General features: G+C 39.9%; 1 protein-coding gene across 4 annotated transcripts in view; it reads left to right on the top strand.

Moving 5' to 3' along the window:
• The window catches only part of MTA3 (metastasis associated 1 family member 3), a 185,194-nt gene that overhangs the window by 30,529 nt on the left and 133,896 nt on the right, over nucleotides 1–20,769 (top strand). For all 4 annotated transcript variants that reach the window (XM_065929367.1, XM_065929368.1, XM_065929369.1 and 1 more), the window contains exon 4: nucleotides 16,716–16,842. In XM_065929367.1, coding sequence (XP_065785439.1) covers nucleotides 16,716–16,842 — 127 coding nt within the window. The remainder of the gene's footprint in view (nucleotides 1–16,715; nucleotides 16,843–20,769) is intronic.

The raw sequence follows: 20,769 nt of genomic DNA, 5'->3' as shown, positions 1-20,769 counted from the left end.
TTCCTTTTTGGGGGGCTGCGTGTGTGTTCAGTTGATTCAGCCCTGCTTGTTGAAAAGACTCTTTTCTCCATTCTATTGCCTTTGTGCCTCTGTCACATCAGTTGGTTTTAAATAAGTGCATCTCTTTCTGTCCTTTCTCTTCTGTTCCTTTCATCCATTTCTTGCTCTTGTTGCCATTTTCACCATCAACATGCTTTGGATTATTGTATCTTTCTACTACTACTTGAAATCAAGTAATATTAGCCCTCCAACTTTGATTTGCTCTTTTTTAGACTTGCTTTGGCTATTCTAGATCCTCTGCATTTTTATATAAACTTTAGAATCAGCTTGTGAGTTTTTACAAAAATAAAAAGGTCTGTTGGGATTTTGGTTGTGATTTCATTACATCTACTTGGATAAGAATTGATGGCTTTATAATACTGAGTCTTCTAATCACGAACACATGGATTAGTGGTTTCTTCCTTCTCACTGTTGGGTAGTACTCTGAAAAGGCAAAAAGATAGGACACTAAAAGATGAACTCCCCAGGTTGGTAAGTGCCCAGTATGCTACTAGAGATCAGTGGAGAAATAACTCAAGAAAGATTGAAGGGATGGAGCCAAAGCAAAAACAACACCCAGTTGTGGATGAGACTGGTATTAGAAGCAAGGTCCGATGCTGTAAAGAGCAATATTGCATAGGAACCTGGAATGTTAGGTCCATGAATCAAGGCAAATAGGAAGTGGTCAAACAGAAGATGGCAAGAGTGAACGTCGACATTCTAGGAATCAGCAAACTAAAATGAACTGGAATGGGTGAATTTAACTGAAATGACCATTATATCTACTACTGTGGTCAGGAACCCCTTAGAAGAAATGGAGTAGCCATCATAGTCAACAAAAGAGTCCGAAATGCAGTACTTGGATACAATCTCAAAAACGATAGAATGATTTCTGTTCGTTTCCAAGATAAGCCATTCAATATCATGGTAATCCAAGTCTATGCCCTGACCAGTAATGCTGAAGAAGCTGAAGTTGAATGGTTCTTTGAAGACCTACAAGACCTTTGAGAACTAACACCCAAAAAAGATGTCCTTTTCTTTATAGGGGACTGGAATGCAAAAGTAGGAAGTGAAGAAACACCTGGAGTAACAGGCAAATTTGGCCTTGGAGTACAGAATGAAATAGGGCAAAGGCTAATAAGAGTTTTGCCAAGAGAACACACTTGTCACAGCAAACACCCTCTTCCAACAATACAAGAGAAGACTCCACACATGGACATCACCAGATGGTCAACACCGAAATTAGATTGATTATGTTCTTTGCAGCCAAAGATGGAGAAGCTCTATACAGCCAGCAAAAACAAGACCAGGAGCTGAGTACTGCTCAGATCATGAACTCCTTATTGCCAAATTCAGATTTAAATTGAAGAAAGTGGGGGAAAACCACTAGGCCATTCAGGTATGACCTGAATCAAATTCCTTATGATTATACAGTGAGAGTGAGAAATAGATTTAAGGGACAAGATCTGATAGGCAAATGCCTGATAAACTATGGATGGAGGTTCATGACATTGTACAGGATACAGGGATCAAGACCATTCCCAAGAAAAAGGAATGCAAAAAGGCAAAATGGCTGTCTGAGGAGGCCTTACAAATAGCTGTGAAAAGAAGAGAAGCAAAACGCAAAGGAGGAAAGGAAAGATATAAGCATCTGAATGCAGAGTTCCAAAGAATAGCAAGGAGAGATAAGAAAGCCTTCCTCAGCAATCAATGCAAAGAATTAGAGGAAAACAGTAGAATGGGAAAGACTAGAGATCTCTTCAAGAAAATTAGAGATATCAAGGGAACGTTTGATGCTAAGATGAGCTCAATAAAGGACAAAAATGGTATGGACCTAACAGAAGCAGAAGATATTAAGAAGAAGTGGCAAGAATACACAGAAGAACTGTACAAAAAAGATCTTCATGAACCAGATAATCATGATGGTGTGATCACTCACCTAGAGCCAGGCATCCTGGAATGTGAAGTCAAGTGGGCCTTAGGAAACATCACTACAAACAAAGCTAGTAGAGGTGATGGAATTCCAGTTGAGCTCTTTCAAATCCTAAAAGATGATGCTGTGAAAGTGCTCACTCAATATGCCAGCAAGTTTGGAAAACTCAGCAGTGGCCACAGGACTGGAAAAGGTCCATTTTCACTCCAATCCCTAAGAAAGGCAGCGCCAAAGAATGCTCAAACTACCGCACAGTTGACTCATCTCACATGCTAGTAAAGTAATGCTCACAATTCTCCAAGCCAGGCTTCAGCATTACCTGAACCATGAACTTCCAGATGTTCAAGCTGGTTTTTGAAAGGTCAGAGGAACCAGAGATCAAATTGCCAGTATCCGCTGGATCATTGAAAAAGCAAGAGAGTTCCAGAAAAACATCTATTTCTGCTTTATTGACTATGCCAAAGCCTTTGACTGTGTGGATCACAATACACTTTAGAAAATTCTGAAATAGATGGGAATACCAGACCACCTGACTTGCCTCTTAAGAAACCTGTATGTAGGTCAGGAAGCAACAGTTAGAACTGGACTTGGGACAACAGACTGGTTCCAAATAGGAAAAGTAGTACGTCAAGGCTGTGTATTGTCACCCTGCTTATTTAACTTATATGCAGAGTACATCATGAGAAACACTGGGCTGGAGGAAGCACAAGCTGGAATCAAGATTGCCAGGAGAAATATCAGTAACCTCAGATATGCAGATGACACCATCCTTATGGCAGATAATGAAGAGCTAAAGAGCCTCTTGATGAAAGTCAAAGAGGAGAGTGAAAAAGTTGGCATAAAGCTCAACATTCAGAAAACGAAGATCATGGCATCTGGTCCCATCACTTCATGGCAGATAGATGGGGAAACAGTGGGTGACTTTATTTTTTTGGACTCCAAAATCACTGCAGATGGTGACTGCAGCCATGAAATTAAAAGATGCTACTCCTTGGAAGGAAAGTTATGACCAACCTAGACAGCATATTAAACAGCAGAGACATTACTCTGCCAACAAAGGTCCATCTAGTCAAGGCTATGGTTTTTCCAGTAGTCATGTATGGATGTGAGAGTTGGACTATAAAGAAAGCTGAGCACCAAAGAATTGATGCTTTTGAACTATGGTGTTGGAGAAGACGCTTGAGAGTCCCTTGGACTGCAAGGAGATCCTACCAGTCCATCCTAAAGGAGATTAGTCCTGTTTGTTCATTGGAAGGACTGATGTTGATGTTGATGTTGAGGCTGAAACTCCAATACTTTGGCCACCAGATGGGAAGAGCTGACTCATTTAAAAAGACCCTGATGCTGGGAAAGATTGAGGGCAGGAGGAGAAGGGGACGACAGAGGATGAGATGGTTGGATGGCATCACTGACTCAATGGACATGGGTTTGGGTGAACTCTGGGAGTTGGTGATGGACACGAAGGCCTGATGTGCTGCAGTTCATGGGGCCTTAAAAAGGCAGACACGATTGAGCGACTGAACTGAAGTATTCTATTGTATGGAGGTACCACAGTTTGTCTACTCCTCTTTTTGTGGACATTTCAGTGTTTTCAGTTCTTGGCTATTACAGATAAAGTTGCTTTGAACAGGCATACATTTTTCTCTTGGTTTGTAGTGGAGTGGCTTAATCATTTGGTATGGATTTTTTTTTTTTTTTTTTGGGGTATGGATATTTTTAACCCTTTATTTATTTGGTTGTATTGAGTCTTAGTTTTGCCACAGGCTTTAGAGTATGCAGGCTCAGTAGTTGAACTGTGGTGGCTTAGCTGTCCCTTGGCATGCAGGATCTTAGTTTCCGACCAGAGATTGAACCCATGTCTGCTACATTGGAAGGCAGATTTTTAAGCCCTGGACCACCAGGGAAGTCCCTTTTTAAGAAACTGTGTGGAGAAGAAAACAGCAACCAGCTCCAGTATTCTTGCCTGGAAAAATCCATGGACAGGGGAGACTGGCAGGCTGCAGTCCATGGGGTTGCATGACTGAGCTTGTATGCATGAGGTTGGAGGGAGATGAGTTGGTAGCAGTAAACTGGTAGAACTAAAAAGAAAGAAAGAAAGAAACTGCAAACTCTTTGCCAAGGTGAATCTACCATTTTACATGCTCATCTGCAATGTGGGGGAGTTATGGTTTCCTCACATCTTTGCCAACACTTCATGAAGTCAGTCTTTTTAATTTTAGGCCTCCTAATAGATATGTAGCAGTCATTGTACATTTTAACTTCTTGTGTCCTGTAATTTTTATGTTACAGGATGTTTTATGTTCCTGTAAATCTTCTTAAGCCTTGTTCTGTGATGCACTTAAGTTACTTGCAAACAGTTTGGTCCTTTTGGTTGTTGACTTTATGACTTAATGTATATTTGTGGGTCCAGCACAGTCAGTGCTCATCTAGGGCTTATTTGTTCCCTAGTACTTAAGCAAGACCTTTCTGTGTACTCTACCCACTACGCCGTGAGTTATGAGTTGTACTAGTGTAGTTGTTTGAAAACAAGCATTGTTCCTGGCTCCCTGGGAGCACAGGGCACTGTTGCCGCTGATTCTCTCCCTCGCTTACGGCAGTTTCCTCACTTGCATTCACTGGTGGGTGCTACGCTCGAGGATTACTGGCTGTGATCTCCAGGTTTTCTCACTGTCTTCTGAACTGCGGTTGCTTTGGTCTCCCTGGTCTGTCACCTTTGTCTCCTCACCTGGGAGTCACCCAGGCTCTGCCTCAGTTTCCCCTCCTCTGTTGCCTGGAAACTCTGCCAAGGCAATAAATAGGGCCTGTGTTACGGCTCACTGTTTTTGCTTCCTGTCCCTCAGGGGTTACTGTTCTCCACTGCCTCATGTGCCAGTGGCCTGATGCTTCAGGTATAGTATTAAGTTTTGATTTGGAGGGGGGGTAAATTTGCCTGACTTTTTTTCCACTCAGCGCTGCGTCCGTGGGATCCCGTGGGATCCATCTATGTTATGCTTGTATCGCTTGTTCTTTGTTTTGGTCCAGTAGTAGTCATTCTCATGGTGATGGACATTCAGGTGGTTTCCTGTATTGGCTCCTGTGAATAAAACTGCTATGAACATTCTTTTGGTGTACTTAAGTTCTCATTCCTCTTGGGTAAACACTGATGATTAGGATTGTTGGTTTGTGGGGCAGGTGTAAATATACTTTAGTAGTATATTGCAAACTGATTTCCACAGTGGTTGAACCAGTTTTTCACTTTGTATGTGAATTCTTGGGCTATATTCTTGAAGAGACTTGGCATTTTCAGTCTTTCAAAGTTTAGCTGTTATGGGACAGCAGGTTTTCTTTTAGGAGGCCACAGCATAATACTTAGGTTAAGTAATACGAGGGCTGAAGTAACCAATTCTCCTGCTTTGCCTGAGACTGAGGAATTCTCTGAATGTAAGACTTTAGTGTTTGTTTGTTTGTTTGTTTTTTCTTGGTGGCTCAGGTGGCAAAGAATCCGCCTGCCATGTGGGAGACTTGGGTTTGATCCCTGGGTTGGGAAGATCCCCTGGAGAAGGGAACGGCTGCCCACTCCAGGATTCTGGCCTGGAGAATCCCATGCACTGCATAGTCCACGGGGTCACAGAGTCAGACACAACTGAGCGACTTTCAGTTTCACTTTAAAGCTTTATCTGTTTAAGACTGTGCTGGGTCTTGGTTGCTGCGCGGGCTTTTCTCTCTTTGTATTGAGCGGGTGCTGCCCTCCAGCTGCTGTGTGCGGGCCTCTCGTTGCAGTAGCCTCTTGCTGCGAAGCAAGAGTTCTGGGGTGCGCAGTCTTCAGTAGTTGCTGTTCCCGGGCTCTGGAGCACAGGCTGAATAACTGTGGTGCACGGACTTAGGTGCCACGAGGCCAGGGATCGAACCTGTGTCTCCTGGATTGGCAGGCTGAGCCACTGAGCCACCAGAAAGCCCACGAGTTCTAGTGTTAAAACCAGGATAGTTCCAGTCACCTTACATGAGGCGCTCAGCATATTTAGGCAGCAGAATGTGAAGGTGAAAGCAGGAGACTCACAAGGTTCAAGCCAAACCCAGGTACAGATAAGGCCTTACCCAGCGGTTGTGTTCTCTAGTCAGAAAGACGGGTCCACTCACGCCACCACCTTTATCTTTCAGATCCCAGCATAAACTGTTTCTTCAGAGAAGGGTCGACTGGCCTCTCAGGCCGTGTTAATTTCCTTTGTTGTATTTGTGGAACACCTTATATAACCTTATAATACTTGCCACACTTGCCATATTTTTATTTGAAATCTTTATCAGGGCAGGACATTTATGTCTTCCTCATAGATATCCCCGCAACATATTGGTAGGGACATCAATAAATTTTATTTTTTTTTCTTCTCTTGGGGGATGGGGTGTGGTTGTTGGGGGGGGGGAGTAGGTGAAACATGGCAGGGTAGATCATTAGAAGATTTATAAACCATGAAACTTCTTAAAAATCAAGAAAGAGAGAAATGTGTTGTAGGAAGATGCTGGCTGCTATATCTATAATGAATGGGAGAAGATGATGGACTTGGGGTTCTGGAAATTTTGGTTACTTGTACATCCTTTTGTTTCTTAAGTTTTAAAATTGATAGCAAATGAGAAAATGCATGGTGGCATTTTAAGGCTGCATAAAATTCCAGATGGACTTTGAATATGTTATAAGATTGGGCAGCCTTTGCCAGATGCAGTGTTCTTTGAATAAATAAATGTAAAGCAGAAATAGCTTAAATTTCTGATGGGATCCTAACTTGCTATAAAACAACTTATGAGTCATTGTATCTCACTGTGTGAAGATAAAATTTCTGTGACAGGTTTCTTAAACCCAGTAAAGTAAGAAAGCCTTGTTTCAGCCACTTCATGTTTCTCTTTTCAAGTTAGACTTTGAGTTATTATTTCTTTTGATAAGTCAGTTGTTCCTGAATATCTTTCACGGCATATGTGGTGAAAACAGTTTTCATGATAATACTAAGCTGTCACTAGATGGTCTTCCTGATTCTCTCAGGAGTATTTGGCAGAGTTTTTGCACTTGTCTGACAAGTTGATGACATCACCATTCAGGATAATTCAATATGTGCTTGTGATTTCCTGTGTTTTCAAAAATTTCTTCATTTTATTTTCTAACACAATATTGATAGATATAACCCATGTAAGCAAAACTTTTTTGAAGTCTTTGATGGGATTGAAGAGATAAAGGAGTTCAGAGACTAAATAGCTTGAGAACAGCTGGTATAGGTATTCTGTGCTCCCCCAAAATGTTTTAAAATTAGTGTCTTATACTCTTTTCAACTTTATATGTGATTTTCTTACTTCTTAACTTTTCATCCACTCCCAGTATCTCCCTGTTTATCTCATGCATTTCTTTACAGAAGGGCAGTAAACTCTTGGTGCTTTCCTGTTTTTGAGCTCCAAAATAGGCCACTTTTCTGTTTTGCTCCTCTCCTTTTCTAGTCTTCAGAACCCAAAAGTTAGTTGTATATTTGTAATCATGTGTATATTTCAAAAATTGACGTTATACAGAATGTCACTTGAATTTTACATTTTGGAAAGATGATGGAAAGTTGTAGAGAAGGAAATACAGGTAATGAAATGATTATCAACTGCAGTGGTTGTCTCATTAAGAAAAAAACAGTTTATCATGGATTAGAGTTTAGTTACAGTTTTCCTTCTATTGAGTCCTATTCATTTTTTTATTTTTATTCAACTTTTATTGAAGTTTCTAGGAAGCAGAAAAGTGAATACTGTGCTAATTATGAAACTGCCAGCCAACTTTGTCCTCTCTTATAAAGCCTAGATTCTTTTAGGGCTGTGGGCATTGCTTCTCAGCCCCATTGCTTTTCTGCTTCCCCCATAGGTGTATTGCTATCTCATCTTTGGTGTATCTTTTTCCATTCGTCTGTTTATAACTTTTACATATGTACCTATTTATCTAGAGCATTGTTTTTGCCTTTTAAAAAATGATATTTTGCATATGTGTCCCTCTACAGATTGCCTTCTTGCTCAATATCAAGTTTTTGCAGTTTGTTGGTGTGTGGATTCACTCATTAATTTTTAACTGCCGAGTAGAAATTCATTACATAACTATACTGAAATTTATTGTTCTTTTTGCATTTCATTTCCCTTCCGCCCTTTTTTCCGAGGTTAGCTTGTTCTCTTTTATATTATTCATATACCATATATAACTTGCCACTTTGTTTTTATTTCTTTAATTTTAAAAAATGTTTATTTTTATTTATTTATTTGACTGCACTGGGTCTTAGTTGCAGCACTCTGGATCTTTAGTCGTGGTACGTGAATGGTTAGTTGTGTCACGCCAGATCTAGTTCCCTGACCAGGAATCGAACCCAGGCCCTCTGCATTGGGAGCCTGGAGTCTTAGCCTCTGGACCACCAGGGAAATCCCCACTTACCTCTCTAAAAAGTGTTTTTTAGTATATTCACAAATTTATGCAACTGTAACTATTATTTAATTCCGGGGAATTTTTTTTTAAATTACTCCAGAAAGAAACCCCATACCCATTAGCAGTCCCCGCTCTGGTTCCTCCTGCACTAATCCTCTGTCAACCACCTGTCTACTTCCTGTCTCTCTTTATTTGCCTGCTCTGGATTTTTCATAACAGTGGTGTCATGTAACATGTGACCTTTTGTGTCTTTCTCTTTTGTAATGTTTCATTTAGTTTAATGTCTCAAAGTTCGTGTTGTAGCATGAACCAGCACTTCTTTCCTCTTTATGGCTGAGTGATAAATATGCCATTGTGTGGATATCCTACATTTATTTATCCATTTATCAGGCATTTGGGTTGTTCTACTTTTTTGGCAGTTAGGAATAATGCTGCTATAAGCATTCGCATACAAGTTTTGTGTTAACATGTTTTCAGTTCTTCTGGGTATATACCTAGGAAAGGAATTGCTTGGTTACATGGTAACTCTGTTCAACTATTTGAGGAAGCATTGCGCTATTTTACAGTGCAGCTGCACCATTTGACATTCCCATGGATAATGTACAAAGATTACAATTTCTCTACATTTTTGCTTATTATCTTTTTGATTATAGTCATTCTAGTCGATGTGAAAAATCTCATGGTGGTTTTGATTTGCATTTTCCCTTGTGACTAATGACGTTAAACATCTTTCCATGTACTAATTGGCTCTTTGTGTATCTTTTTGAAGAAATGTCTGTTCAGATTCTTTGTCTATTATTTAATTGGGTTGTCTTTTTATTGTTACAAGAGTTCTTTATTCCGGGTATTAGACCCTTATGAGTTACATGATTTGCAGACATTTTCTCCCATTCCATGTCTCTTTGCTTTCTTGAGAGTACCCTTTTAATCACAAAAATTTTAACACTAATTTTAATTTACCTGTCTTTTCTCTGGTTTCTTATGATTTGTTTAGGGTGCTGTAGTGAGGAAACTATTGCTTAGTCTAAGGTCATGAAGATTTACACTTGTGTTTCATTCTAAGCATTTTATAAAATTTTTAGCTCTTACATTTAGGTCTTTGATACATTTTGAATTAATGGTGTGAGAGTCCAGCTCTATTCATTATATATGGGTGTCTGGTTGTTGTTAGCACCATTTGTAGAAGACTGTTCATTCCCCTGGACTTTCCAGGTGGCTCAGTGGTAAAGAATCTGCCTGCCAATGCAGGAGACATGGGTTCGCTCCCTGGGAAGATTCCCTGGAGAAGGAAATGGCAACCCCTCCAGTATTCTTGCCTGGGAAATCCCCTGAACAGGGGAGCCTGGTGAGGTACACAAACAGTTGGACATGACTCTTTGTGTAGAGTTGGACGCCACTCTTTGGAGCCCAATGGAGTCACAAAGAGTTGGACACAACTGAGCAACTGAGCACTCACGCACTGTCGTTCCCCCGATGATTGTCTTGGCACTCTTGTCCAAAATCATTCTGATTAATCTGTGCCTGTTCTTATGTCAGTACCTCATAGTCCTGGTTGTCATAGCTTTTATCCTCTTTTTTTTTGGCCACACAACATGCAAGTTTTTAGTTCCCCAACAGGGTTTCCTGGTAGCTCAAACGATAAAGAATGCACCTGCCATGCGGGAAACCTGGGTTTGATCCCTGGGTTGGGAAGATCCCCTAGAAGAGGTCATGGCAACCCACTCCAGTATTCTTGCCTGGAGAATCCCCATGGACAGAGAAGCCTGGCGGGCTACGGTCCGTGGGGTCACAAAGAGTTGGACACAAGTGAGTGACTAAGCGCACACACATATAACCAGGGGTCAAACCCTTGCCCCCTTCAGGGGATGCATGGAGTCTTAACCACCGGGCCACTAGGGAAGTCTCTGGGGTTGTAGCTTTGAAGTAAGCTTTGAAATCTGAAAGTGTGAGTCCTTCTAAATTTGTTCATGGCAGTTGAGGGTTGCTTATGTCCATATGCATGCCCGTATGAATTTTAGAATTAGTTGGCCAATTTTTGTGAAAAAGGCTACTGGAATTTTGGTAGGGGTTGCACTGAATCTGTAAATCAATTTAGGGAGTATTGCCATCTTAACCCGGAGAAGGCAATGGCACCCCACTCCAGTATTCTTGCCTGGAAAACCCCATGGATGGAGGAACCTGGTAGGCTGCAGTCTGTGAGGTCGCTAAGAGTCGTACATGGCTGAGCGACTTCACTTTCACTTTTCACTTTCATGCATTGGAGAAGGAAATGGCAACCCACTCTAGTGTTCTTGCCCGGAGAATCCCAGGGACGGGGGAGCCTGGTGGGCTGCCGTCTATGGGGTCGCACAGAGTCAGACACGACTGAAGTGACTTAGCAGCAGCAGCAGCCATCTTAACCATATTAAATCCTCCAATATGTGAACATAGTTTTTCCATTTATTTAGGTCTCTTTAAAATTTCTTGTAAGAATGTTTTGTCATTTTTAGTATATGAGTTTTGTCTTTTGTTAAATATATTCCTGAGTATTTTTTTTCCTTTCGATGCTATTGTAAATGAAATATTCTTAGTTTCAGTCTGAATTGTTCAGTGCTATTGATGAAACTATCATAGGTGTTTGTTGATTGATCACTTGCCTCTAGATTACCAAATCTTTTCTTTCTTTCTTTAATGTTTATATATTTATTTGGCTGCCTGGGATCTTCCATCTTTAGTTGCAGCATGTGGGTTTTTTAGTTATGGGCATATGAAGAAGCTCTCAGTTGCAGCTTGTGGGATCCAGTTCCCTGACCAGGGATTGAATCCAAGTCCCCTACATTGGGAGTGTGGAGTCCTAGCCACTGGGCTACCAGGGAAGTCCCTGCCAAACCTTTTCTTTGTCTTCATTCAGATAGTTCCCTGAAAGCTCAACTATCATAAAAATCCTTCTAATTTTATTCAACTTGCCTCTTTTTTTTTTTTTCTTACCAGGCAGGCTTGAGTTGCATCAATACTGAGCTATTTTCAGTCAAATAATATGCCTTCAAACACTTGAGTACTTCTTAAATGTATCTCTAGACAAAATTTTAACCACCTGCTTTTCTGTATGTTCTGTACCAGCTCACATCATCACTGTGGGCTGATAGTTCATTAAAATGGAGACCTGAGGATGTTTGTTTGAGAATAACCTGTGGAAAACTCTCCTTCTACCTGCCCGCTCCATACCCCCCATCCTAACTAGCATGTAGAAATTATAATTTTGATTAGTTCTGAAAAATAGCCAGTTCAGGCAAACTGAAAGTGAAAGTCACTCAGGTGTGTCTGACTCTTTGCAACCCCATGACTATACAGTCCGTGGAGTTCTCCAGGCTAGAATACTGGAGAAGGTAGCCTTTCCCTTCTCCAGGGGATCTTCCCAACCCAGGGATCGAACCCAGGTTCCCCGCATTGCGGGCAGATTCTTTACAAGCTGAGGCACAAGGGAAACCCAAAAATACTGGAGTGGGTAGCTTATCCCTTCTCCAGGGGATCTTCCCAACCCAGGAATTGAACTGGGATCTCCTGCCTTGAAGGCGGATTCTTTACCAGCTGAGCTATCAGGGAAGCAAAGTCCTGAGAATCAATAATGACTTTTCCTTGCCTAGGTTCTGTCCCTCTTTGTTCAGATACCTAAATTGTCTGTTGCCTGTTCTGGCCCGGTTACGTGTCACCTGCCCACTCTCTCAAATTTTACCTGAGTCCATGACTGTAACCTGCTGTGGAAATTGATCTGTATCCCATACTTGGATGCTCTCTTTCTTCAGATTACTCAGCTAGTTTGATTTCTTCTCTGACACCTGCTTCCTGGACATTGTTTTTGCTAGCGTTACCTAGCCTTTTCAGACTGTGTGTGTAGTTAGCCTTGCTGACTACCACTCTGGGGCCGTGGGTTCTTTCTCATCCTGCAGTCTAAAGCTTTGAAATTTGTAGGGTCCTTGCTGGGTTGATCTCAGTTAAGTACAGTGATACTTATTTTATAAATATATATGTATGTGTATTGTTTGTTAAAACTTCCACAATCCCTTGGTGTGGTTTCTTTCTGTATTCTGTCTCCAGTTTATGACCCTAGTACCTTAGTGCTTAATAAACTGTACTGAAGCCTTGCCAACTGGTATCAGTCTTTTCTGTTGCTGTACTATTTTAGTGGGACCTCTACTTTAATAACTTTTAGAAGGTAGCAAATTTGATATTCCATCAAACTTGGTAAATGGTTTTAAAAAACTATAAATGTATTACCATGGACATGGTTTTTCATGATAGTCATATTCGATCTGTTAAATTTTTAATTGTCTAAATGTCGGTTTTTGCTGTTATAGTTGGCTTAGTGTTTTTAGAATGTTAATGTGATGGGAGTCATTCTTGTTCAGAAGCCAGTATAAATTTATACAAAAATGTAAATGAAACTTAACTAGTAAACTTGAGAAAATGAGTTTTAGATGCTTTAGTTTTAGATGTTTTGGTGATTTCTGTGTTTGGTTAGGTTGAACTTAAGAAATTTTATTCCTTTTCCCCCAATATCAAGAGATTGCACAAGGAAATAAGATTTGCTGTTGTTACCATTATTTGTAGAGCTTGCTGCTATTTTATCCCTAAAGGGTATACATTAGAATACAGTTAGCTGTGTTTTATGGAACAACAATTTATCAAATCCTAATTAGATAAAGAGTACAATTTTGTATATAATATTTGCTGGTGCTAATAGTGCCAGTGCAGCGATAACTTCATTGATCTCCACTGGTGAAATGTTATTTTACTTGCAAGTAAATGGCTCTTTTAGTGTTGTGTTTCTATTTGAGTAGTTAATTATAAAGAACATTCAAAGAATTTTAAATCACATTATTCAGTTTTTGAACTTGGTGGATCTTTTTCTTTTTTTTTTTTTGGATCTTTTTCTAAATCAGTTTTTAATTTTTGCAAGTTCATTTTCAATTCAGAGTTTTAAATGTTTGAGGGTAGAAAACATTTGATACTTAGTCTAGTCATTGCCCTCATACCATTTAAAAGAACAACAGCTAGAGGGTCACACATGATAAAATTTCCTGCAGTCCTGGATCCTTATGTAAGAAATTTGTAGAAAAGGTTGTGAGGAGCAGAAATGTGTTGCTGTTGGTGCGTGTTTTGCCAGTCAGTGTCCAAAAATTAAAGCCTCTGAGGCCACACCTGGGGCTTTACTTGCTGTGAGAGAAGCCAGCCACCCCTTCCTTAACTCTGAGTTCTCAGTACTCTGGCTGTTCCCATAGACACACAGTCTCGTCTGGTCCAGGGAAGGCTGCAGAGCATCTGTGAGCCTCTGCAAGTATGGATTCCAACAAACTGGAAAATTCTTAAAAGAGATGGGACTACCAGACCATCTTACCTGCCTCCTGCGAAACCTGTATGCAGGTCAAGAAACAACAGTTAGAACCAGGCATGAAATAACGGACTGGTTCCAAACTGCTGCACGCCAGGCTTCCCTGTCTATCAGCATCTCCCAGAGTTGGCTCAAACTCATGTCACCATCCATAGTGATTATGGAGCCCAAGAAAATACAGTCTGTCACTCTTTCCATTATTTCCACAACTATTTACCATGAAGTGATGAGACTGGATACCATGATCTTCGTTTTTTGAATGTTGAGTTTTAAGCCGGCTTTTTCAGTCTCCTCTTTCACTTTCTTAAGAGGTGCTTCAGTTCCTCTTCGCTTTCTGCCATAAGGATGGTGTCATCTGTATATCTGAGGTTATTCATATTTCTCCCAGTAATCTTGATCCAGCTTGTGCTTCATTCAGCCCAGCATTTCTCATGATGTAATCCACATATAACTTAAATAAGCAGGGTGAAAATATATAGCCTTGACGTATTCCTTTCCCAATTTGAAACCAGTCCATTGTCCTATGTCCGGTTCTAACTGTTGATTCTTGACCTGCTTACAGGTTTTGTAGGAGACAGGTAAGGTGGTCTGGTATTCCCATCTCTTTAGGAATTTTCCATAGTTTATTGTGATCCACACAGTCAAAGACTTTAGCATAATCAATGAAGAGAAGTAGATGTTTTTCCTGGAATTCTCTTGCTTTTTCTATGGTCCAATGGATTTGTGTATTACTAGCACTAGACATCAGAAGTGAAAAAAATTGTAAAGAAGTTCATATTTATGTATGGGTATTATAATCCATGCATTGATGATGAAGCAGCAGCAATATGACTCCTTATAGTAGTCTCCTGGGATTGTCATTGCTTCACAGTAACCTAGCCTATACTTAGGGCAAGTACACTATTGGAAACATTGTTGCATTTTTTAAAAAAATCACTTACCTGTGATAATATGCTTATGAATAGTTTTTCCAAATACAGGAGAGAGGCATAAGTGTTAGTCATTCAGTCGTATCTGACTCTTTGTAGCCATGAGGCTTCTCTGTCCATGGCAAGAATGTTGGAGTGGGTAGCCGTTTCCTTCTCCAGGGAATCTTCTCGACCCAGGGATCCAACCTGGTTCTCCTGCATTGCGGGCAGATTCTTTACAGTCTGAGCCACCAGGGAAGCCCCTGTGTAGCGAAATGAATGGTAATGTAATTCTTTGAAAGGAATGTTGTAAAATGCTAAGAAAACTAACGTGGTATTAGTTTTTATTAAATATCACTCACCTCATGCCTGTGTAAGGTCAGACTAGTATCTGCATGTTTTATGAATTGATGACCGCTTTTATTAATTTTCTTGACTATTTTTAAATTTAAAAAATTAATTATTTTTGGCTAGTTCTTTGTTCCTATGAGAGGACTTTCTCTAGTTGCAGCAAGTGGGGATCCCTCTGTAGTTGCGGTGCAAGGGCTTCCCATTGCGGTGGCTTCTCTTGTGGATCTCAGGCTCTAGGGCATGTGGGCTTCCTGGTTGCAGAGCGTGGGCTCTGTAGCTGTGACACTCAGGCTTAGTTACCCTGTAGCATGTGAGATTTTCTTGGAGCAAGTGAACCTGTGTCTCCTGCATTGGCAGGCGGATTCTTTACCACTGAGCCACCAGGGAAGTCCCTTCTTGATATTTCTAAGCTACAGGGCTCATCTGTAAATATTTTCAATTGTTGCAAACCTCCGGAAAATTTCCAGTATACTGTATTTAAGTCTAGATATAAGTGGACCCGTTAAGTTCAAGCTCACATCGTTCAGAGGCGGACTTGGTTCAGCGAATGCAAGTTTGGCCTTACTCTATTTTCAGAGGTGATAGTTTACCGTGTGGTTCTAGGTTGAATGTCGTGTTTCCTCTTGGATGGCATTGCTCTGTCTTCTTAGCATGCGGTATTGCCGTTCGTCTGTGATTCCCACGCAGATTCTGGTTTCTTTGGTGTGCTTATCCTTTGTTCCCGTAAATGGTGGTAGTCTTCTCATGCCATTACTTAAAAAAAAGTTAAGTAGGCTGGTAATTCAGTCAGGACACTCATTCTTACTGGACACTTGGTAAGGGGAAATTTTCTTGAATCATTCTTTGATAAGTCTTTCCTCATCCCCACTCTCCCCTCCCTAGACCGCTCCCCCTCCACACACACTCAAAAAAGACGTTAGAGAGTCTTCTTTATTGTTTCTTTTTGGAACTTTTATTAGTTGGATGTTGGATCACATGCATTCTTCTTTAATTTTTTAATCTTTTGGTTTTCAGTTGTCTTAATTTTGGGGAGATTTCATTAGTGTTGTCTTCTAATTCTTCTATTAGTTTTATTTGTGTTATCAAGCTTGAAATGTGTTAACACTCTTTGTTTTCTGATTATACTATTTTTAAACGGAGTGTTCTGGGATACAGTTATTGTGTGATAGATAGACTTTTGGTGCTCTTCTCCTGCTTTTTTGATCTCACCCCACTTTCCCTTCTCACAGTACTTGGTCGCTTCAAGAACTGAATCAGTACATGCTCTCTGCCACACTTCTCCACAGCATCCTTTCTGTACACACTTAGATTGTCACTTCCTCCTCTTGACTGTGTGTAGTTTATTTTTTTTAACATCTCTTTTTCATCTTCTAAAACCGTTGTTGTTGAAAATCTTCCATTGTTGCTTCATTTTTTATTGTCATTGAAATGTTAGTATATTTTCATTGCTATTTTGGTGTGATTTCTTGGGGGAAGAGGAGATACATAAGATATATGCATTGTTTCATCTGCCATCTTAAAATTGGAGTTCTTCGTTTGAGGCCTGTGTAACTAAATGTTATGGTTGTAATTCATATTACAAGTTAAATGTGTAAGTTTAAAATCAATTAGTTTGAACAAAATATTGAATTAAAGCCTGATTCAGTCTATCTTAATAACCAAAGTAGATAATACAGTTTGTAATAATGCATTTTTTGAATTTTATTTGTGTAGAAGAAATTGAGGAAGAATCTGAAACAACAGTCGAGGCTGACTTGACCGATAAACAGAAACATCAGTTGAAACATAGGGAACTCTTTTTGTCTCGCCAATACGAATCTCTGCCCGCAACACATATCAGGTAAGAACTTTTTAGAAGTTGGTCTGATATTCTCAGTAATACTATGACAGTTGAAAGAAACAAAACGAAAACAACCTTTTTGAAGCATTTCCCAAACTCAACAGTCTTGCTCAAATCAGTTCACTAAGGGCTTCATTATGTAGTCTTATCTTGAAAATTTATAGTTTATATTAGCATTTTAAAGCCCTGCACATGTTATGCAGCCAAGTAACCATGTTGGCTTTGTTTTAATCCGGACTTTTCCAGTCGTTTAAGTTATCTATTAGCATCTTGCGGAACAGTGTCCAGCAGACAGCATTTTGGGGAGTGCTGGTCTTCTCCAGATACCTAGAAAAAAGTAGAGTTACTAGGGTCCAAGAACTAGAACCTCAGATCTGCTTCCCAGACAAGTGTCTCTTGACCTTGTAGGATACAGCACCTTTTATTTATTTATTTTGGAGGGCCTCTGGGATGAAAATTTTTTTTTCTTTACTGCTGACTCACTTGCATCTGCTCTGTGCATTGATGGAATGAAAAGTGAATTCAGTCCCTGGTTTGTAGCTTGGGGAGAATGGTGGTGGTCTTTTTCATCTGGTGGTGGTAAGATTTAGGCATAGGTTAAGCTCATTTTAAGTGCTGTCTGCAGTAGGTACATCTTAGAGGTATAACAAAATGTTTGAACTCAAAAAACAGGCAGTTACTGACCCTCAGTGTCAGGAAAGCTTCCGAAGGAGTTGGCATTTACTCAGCCTTTGAGAGATTGGGGGGCATCTTTGAGGTAAAAGGAAACAGGTGAGCATGGGTGTGGGCAGGGAGAAGCTTGTGTCTAGGGTGGTGGGTGTGGGGGGATGCAGTGTTTTTGTCCCCTCTTGTTAAAGAAGTTCCTTCAATTTTTGTTTTGTTCACAATCTTTATTCTTTTATTCAACCCTTCACTAGTTATGATTGACTTAAAAGCTGTTTATGTACAGAAATAAAATGTAATGACTATTTATTTTAAAAAATGGTCCCTTCCTCTTTAATCCTGAATGTCGATATTGTATCTAAGTCTGTCTTCTTTGGGCTCAAACACCTTTGGAGACTTCCTGAAACTCTGGGTTGGTCTTCATAACACTCCACAATCCCCCCGACCTTTGTGTATCTTGTACTTCTCTTTTCAGAAATGGACGCAGAGATCCTTCCTCTAAGACAGGAAATGTATGACAAAGATACTAGAATCCCTTTTTTCCAAATCTTTTCAGAGATAGCTTGATCCTCCTCAATAGTTAGCATCATATATAATTGCTTTTCTTTTTTTTTTTTTTTTTTTTTAAGATTTTTTAGGGAGCACTGTGCTTAGATTGGTGAGAGTTAGTATTAATATGTTCTGTGTGACTTAGGGTCCTTTGTTAGAAAAGATAATCAGGCCAGATAATGTGAGAACAGTCACTTAACCTAAAAATAGGGGTATTTCAAAAAATAGGAAAGTAAGTTACTTTTCGCTGAAAGAGATGAAACATGAACACATATTTTGTAATTTTCTTAAAGATACAGGTAACTAATAAATGCTGAAGAGCCATATGCATTTATCATTTAATTGGAAGAAACTAGAGTATAAAGATTCATTTTAAGCTCAAGAAGTTATGTGGCCAGTCATAAGACTCTTGCCAGAATGAGAATCTGACAAATGGTTTTAAAAATGTATCCAAAACACGCAAGTATATTTTTAATTTACCCTCCTGATAGCTTGGAATCTGTTTATAAGAAATGTTGGTTTCCTTTAACAGATTGCTTGGAATGGAAAAACTAGTGAAGTATTTTTCATCTTTCACAAGGACTGAGAGGGTATATTGCAATGGAATTATCAAGACATGCCTTTGTTGAACATGGAAATTACATAGACTACATGATCATTCAGTCATGTTGAACACATTTTCTGAATATATTCTCAATTAGGGAGGTCACTAACTGCTTGATTAAAAAAAGACAAGGTCCGCAGCTTATAAACTTCAGTTTACCCTGTGCCAATTCTTTTGAATTACGAGGAAGAGAGATAGATATTTGGGGCATTTGTTTTCGGATTTTTTTTTTGTTCTCAGAGTTGAGAGGTTTTCTCACCTTTGGCTCTCATTTTCAAACAGCTGAATGAAATTAGGGGCAGTCTCTGGCCAAAGCATGACACCGTGCTAACCATCCCTCACGTTGGTGTAGAACAAGTGCACTTTGGAGTGATCTTGACATTTTGCTAATGTTGAAGTCATGCCCTATCTGTTGTGCTGTAACAGGAGAAAATGACTGAAGTCCCATTGTTCTTTGGCAGCAAAGAGGGGTAATTTTATGAATACTGGCTTTTTATTCTCAGAGACGTTATCAAGTGCCCAGAATCTCCTTGTGCTGTATGGAACAGGGGAGCAAACCTGACTGAGGCATCCCTGAGGTCTTTTGTAGTTTTTGTGATCTATAATATTAACCAGATGTTACAAACTTCCAGAGTGGCAGGAAGAGACGGCTTTTCAGGAAGAGCCTTCCTTTTTATTTCATTGAAAGAAATGAATAGGACCAGGACTGTTCTGGGTAGAGTTAGCAATTCACCTTTTGTTTGTGAGATAGGTGGGGCTGAACATGAGAATTCCTTTGGAACATTATTTGGGGAGTAAAGGCAAGAGACAGCATGCTTCCTGTATAGTGCCTTAGGTCACTAATAATAGATTGTATGCTGCTTGGGTTATATAAAGCACTGTAAAATTTATTTTTATGCTAGCTAGACCCATCACAGTGTGTGTGTGATGTGTGTGTGTGTGTGTGTGTGTGTGTGTATAAAATACTGTTTTTTCCAGTTTATATACAGACAGTTTCAGTTATATACAGCCCATGTTTATTGAACTTGGCTTTTAAAAATTGTAGTATTTATTGAGTCTTTATGTAAGTGTTATTCCATTTGTTTTACATGTATTTTATTTGATTTTCATGATGAGTTTGTAATGTGTGTATCAGAGACAGAAAGAAAGCTACATTTTAGTAGCTTGTTGGGTAGATAGGCTCTTTAATTTCCTATTTCTTTTTTCACATAATTTTTTTGTTTACTCAAGTTGAATGGTCAGAACTGAATTAAAAACTGAGTTAAGCACATAAACTATACTATCATACAATGTTAGAGATATAAATAGTGACTGGGAACTAGCTACTTGATTGAGGGCCTAAGTTTGTGGATGTGTCTTGCATTTGGTCCAGTGTCACTTTTTCCTTACCTTGAAAGCACAAAGCTTGGTTTTTTAAAAGCTAATTACAGCATTGTACATGTAGTGATTAATACCACTTCCCTGCCTCTGGTGTAGCCAGTTAGTCATATTTAATTAGCGCCAATCCTTTCCTGCTTGCCAACCTTGGGATCTGGATCACAGCCTTTGAAGTCATGCTTCATTGTGTCTTAAAAGCATTTTGTTAGGTACCTGTTGATTATTGGCCCCAACATGTCCTGTTGTAAGGCTTTTGGACTGGATGATTTCTCCAAGTCTTGTTATGAGCAGTGAGTAGTGATAGAGCAACCATTATATCCGTGTTGTTAGACCTGGCCCTTGCTCAGAGCATCACTGGTGAGGATCCTGCCTTCCTCATTGCTTAACCTTGACAAAATCCAGAGACACTCTTATAGAACCTAAATTTAGTGTCTGTAGTAGATCTTAAGGGCTTCCCTGGTGGCTCAGTTGTTAAAGAATCTGCCTGCTATGGAAGGAGACCTGGGTTTGATCACTGGGTTGGGAAGATCCCCTGGAGGAGAGCGTGGTAACCCACTCCAGAATTCTCGCCTGGAGAATAGCCTGGGGGCTGAGGTCCATGGGGTCCCAAAGAGTCAGACACAGACCCGACTTAGTGACTAAGCACAGGAGAACACAGTAGGTCTTAAAGATACAGGTGCACATAGTGTTCAAGCTGTCTGTTAATGACAGGGTGCTTCAGAGAAAACCTTACA

The sequence above is a fragment of the Muntiacus reevesi genome, chromosome 3 (genome assembly GCF_963930625.1).
Source record: "Muntiacus reevesi chromosome 3, mMunRee1.1, whole genome shotgun sequence".
Lineage (NCBI taxonomy): Eukaryota > Metazoa > Chordata > Mammalia > Artiodactyla > Cervidae > Muntiacus > Muntiacus reevesi.
This window is presented reverse-complemented; position numbering and strand designations above follow the sequence as displayed.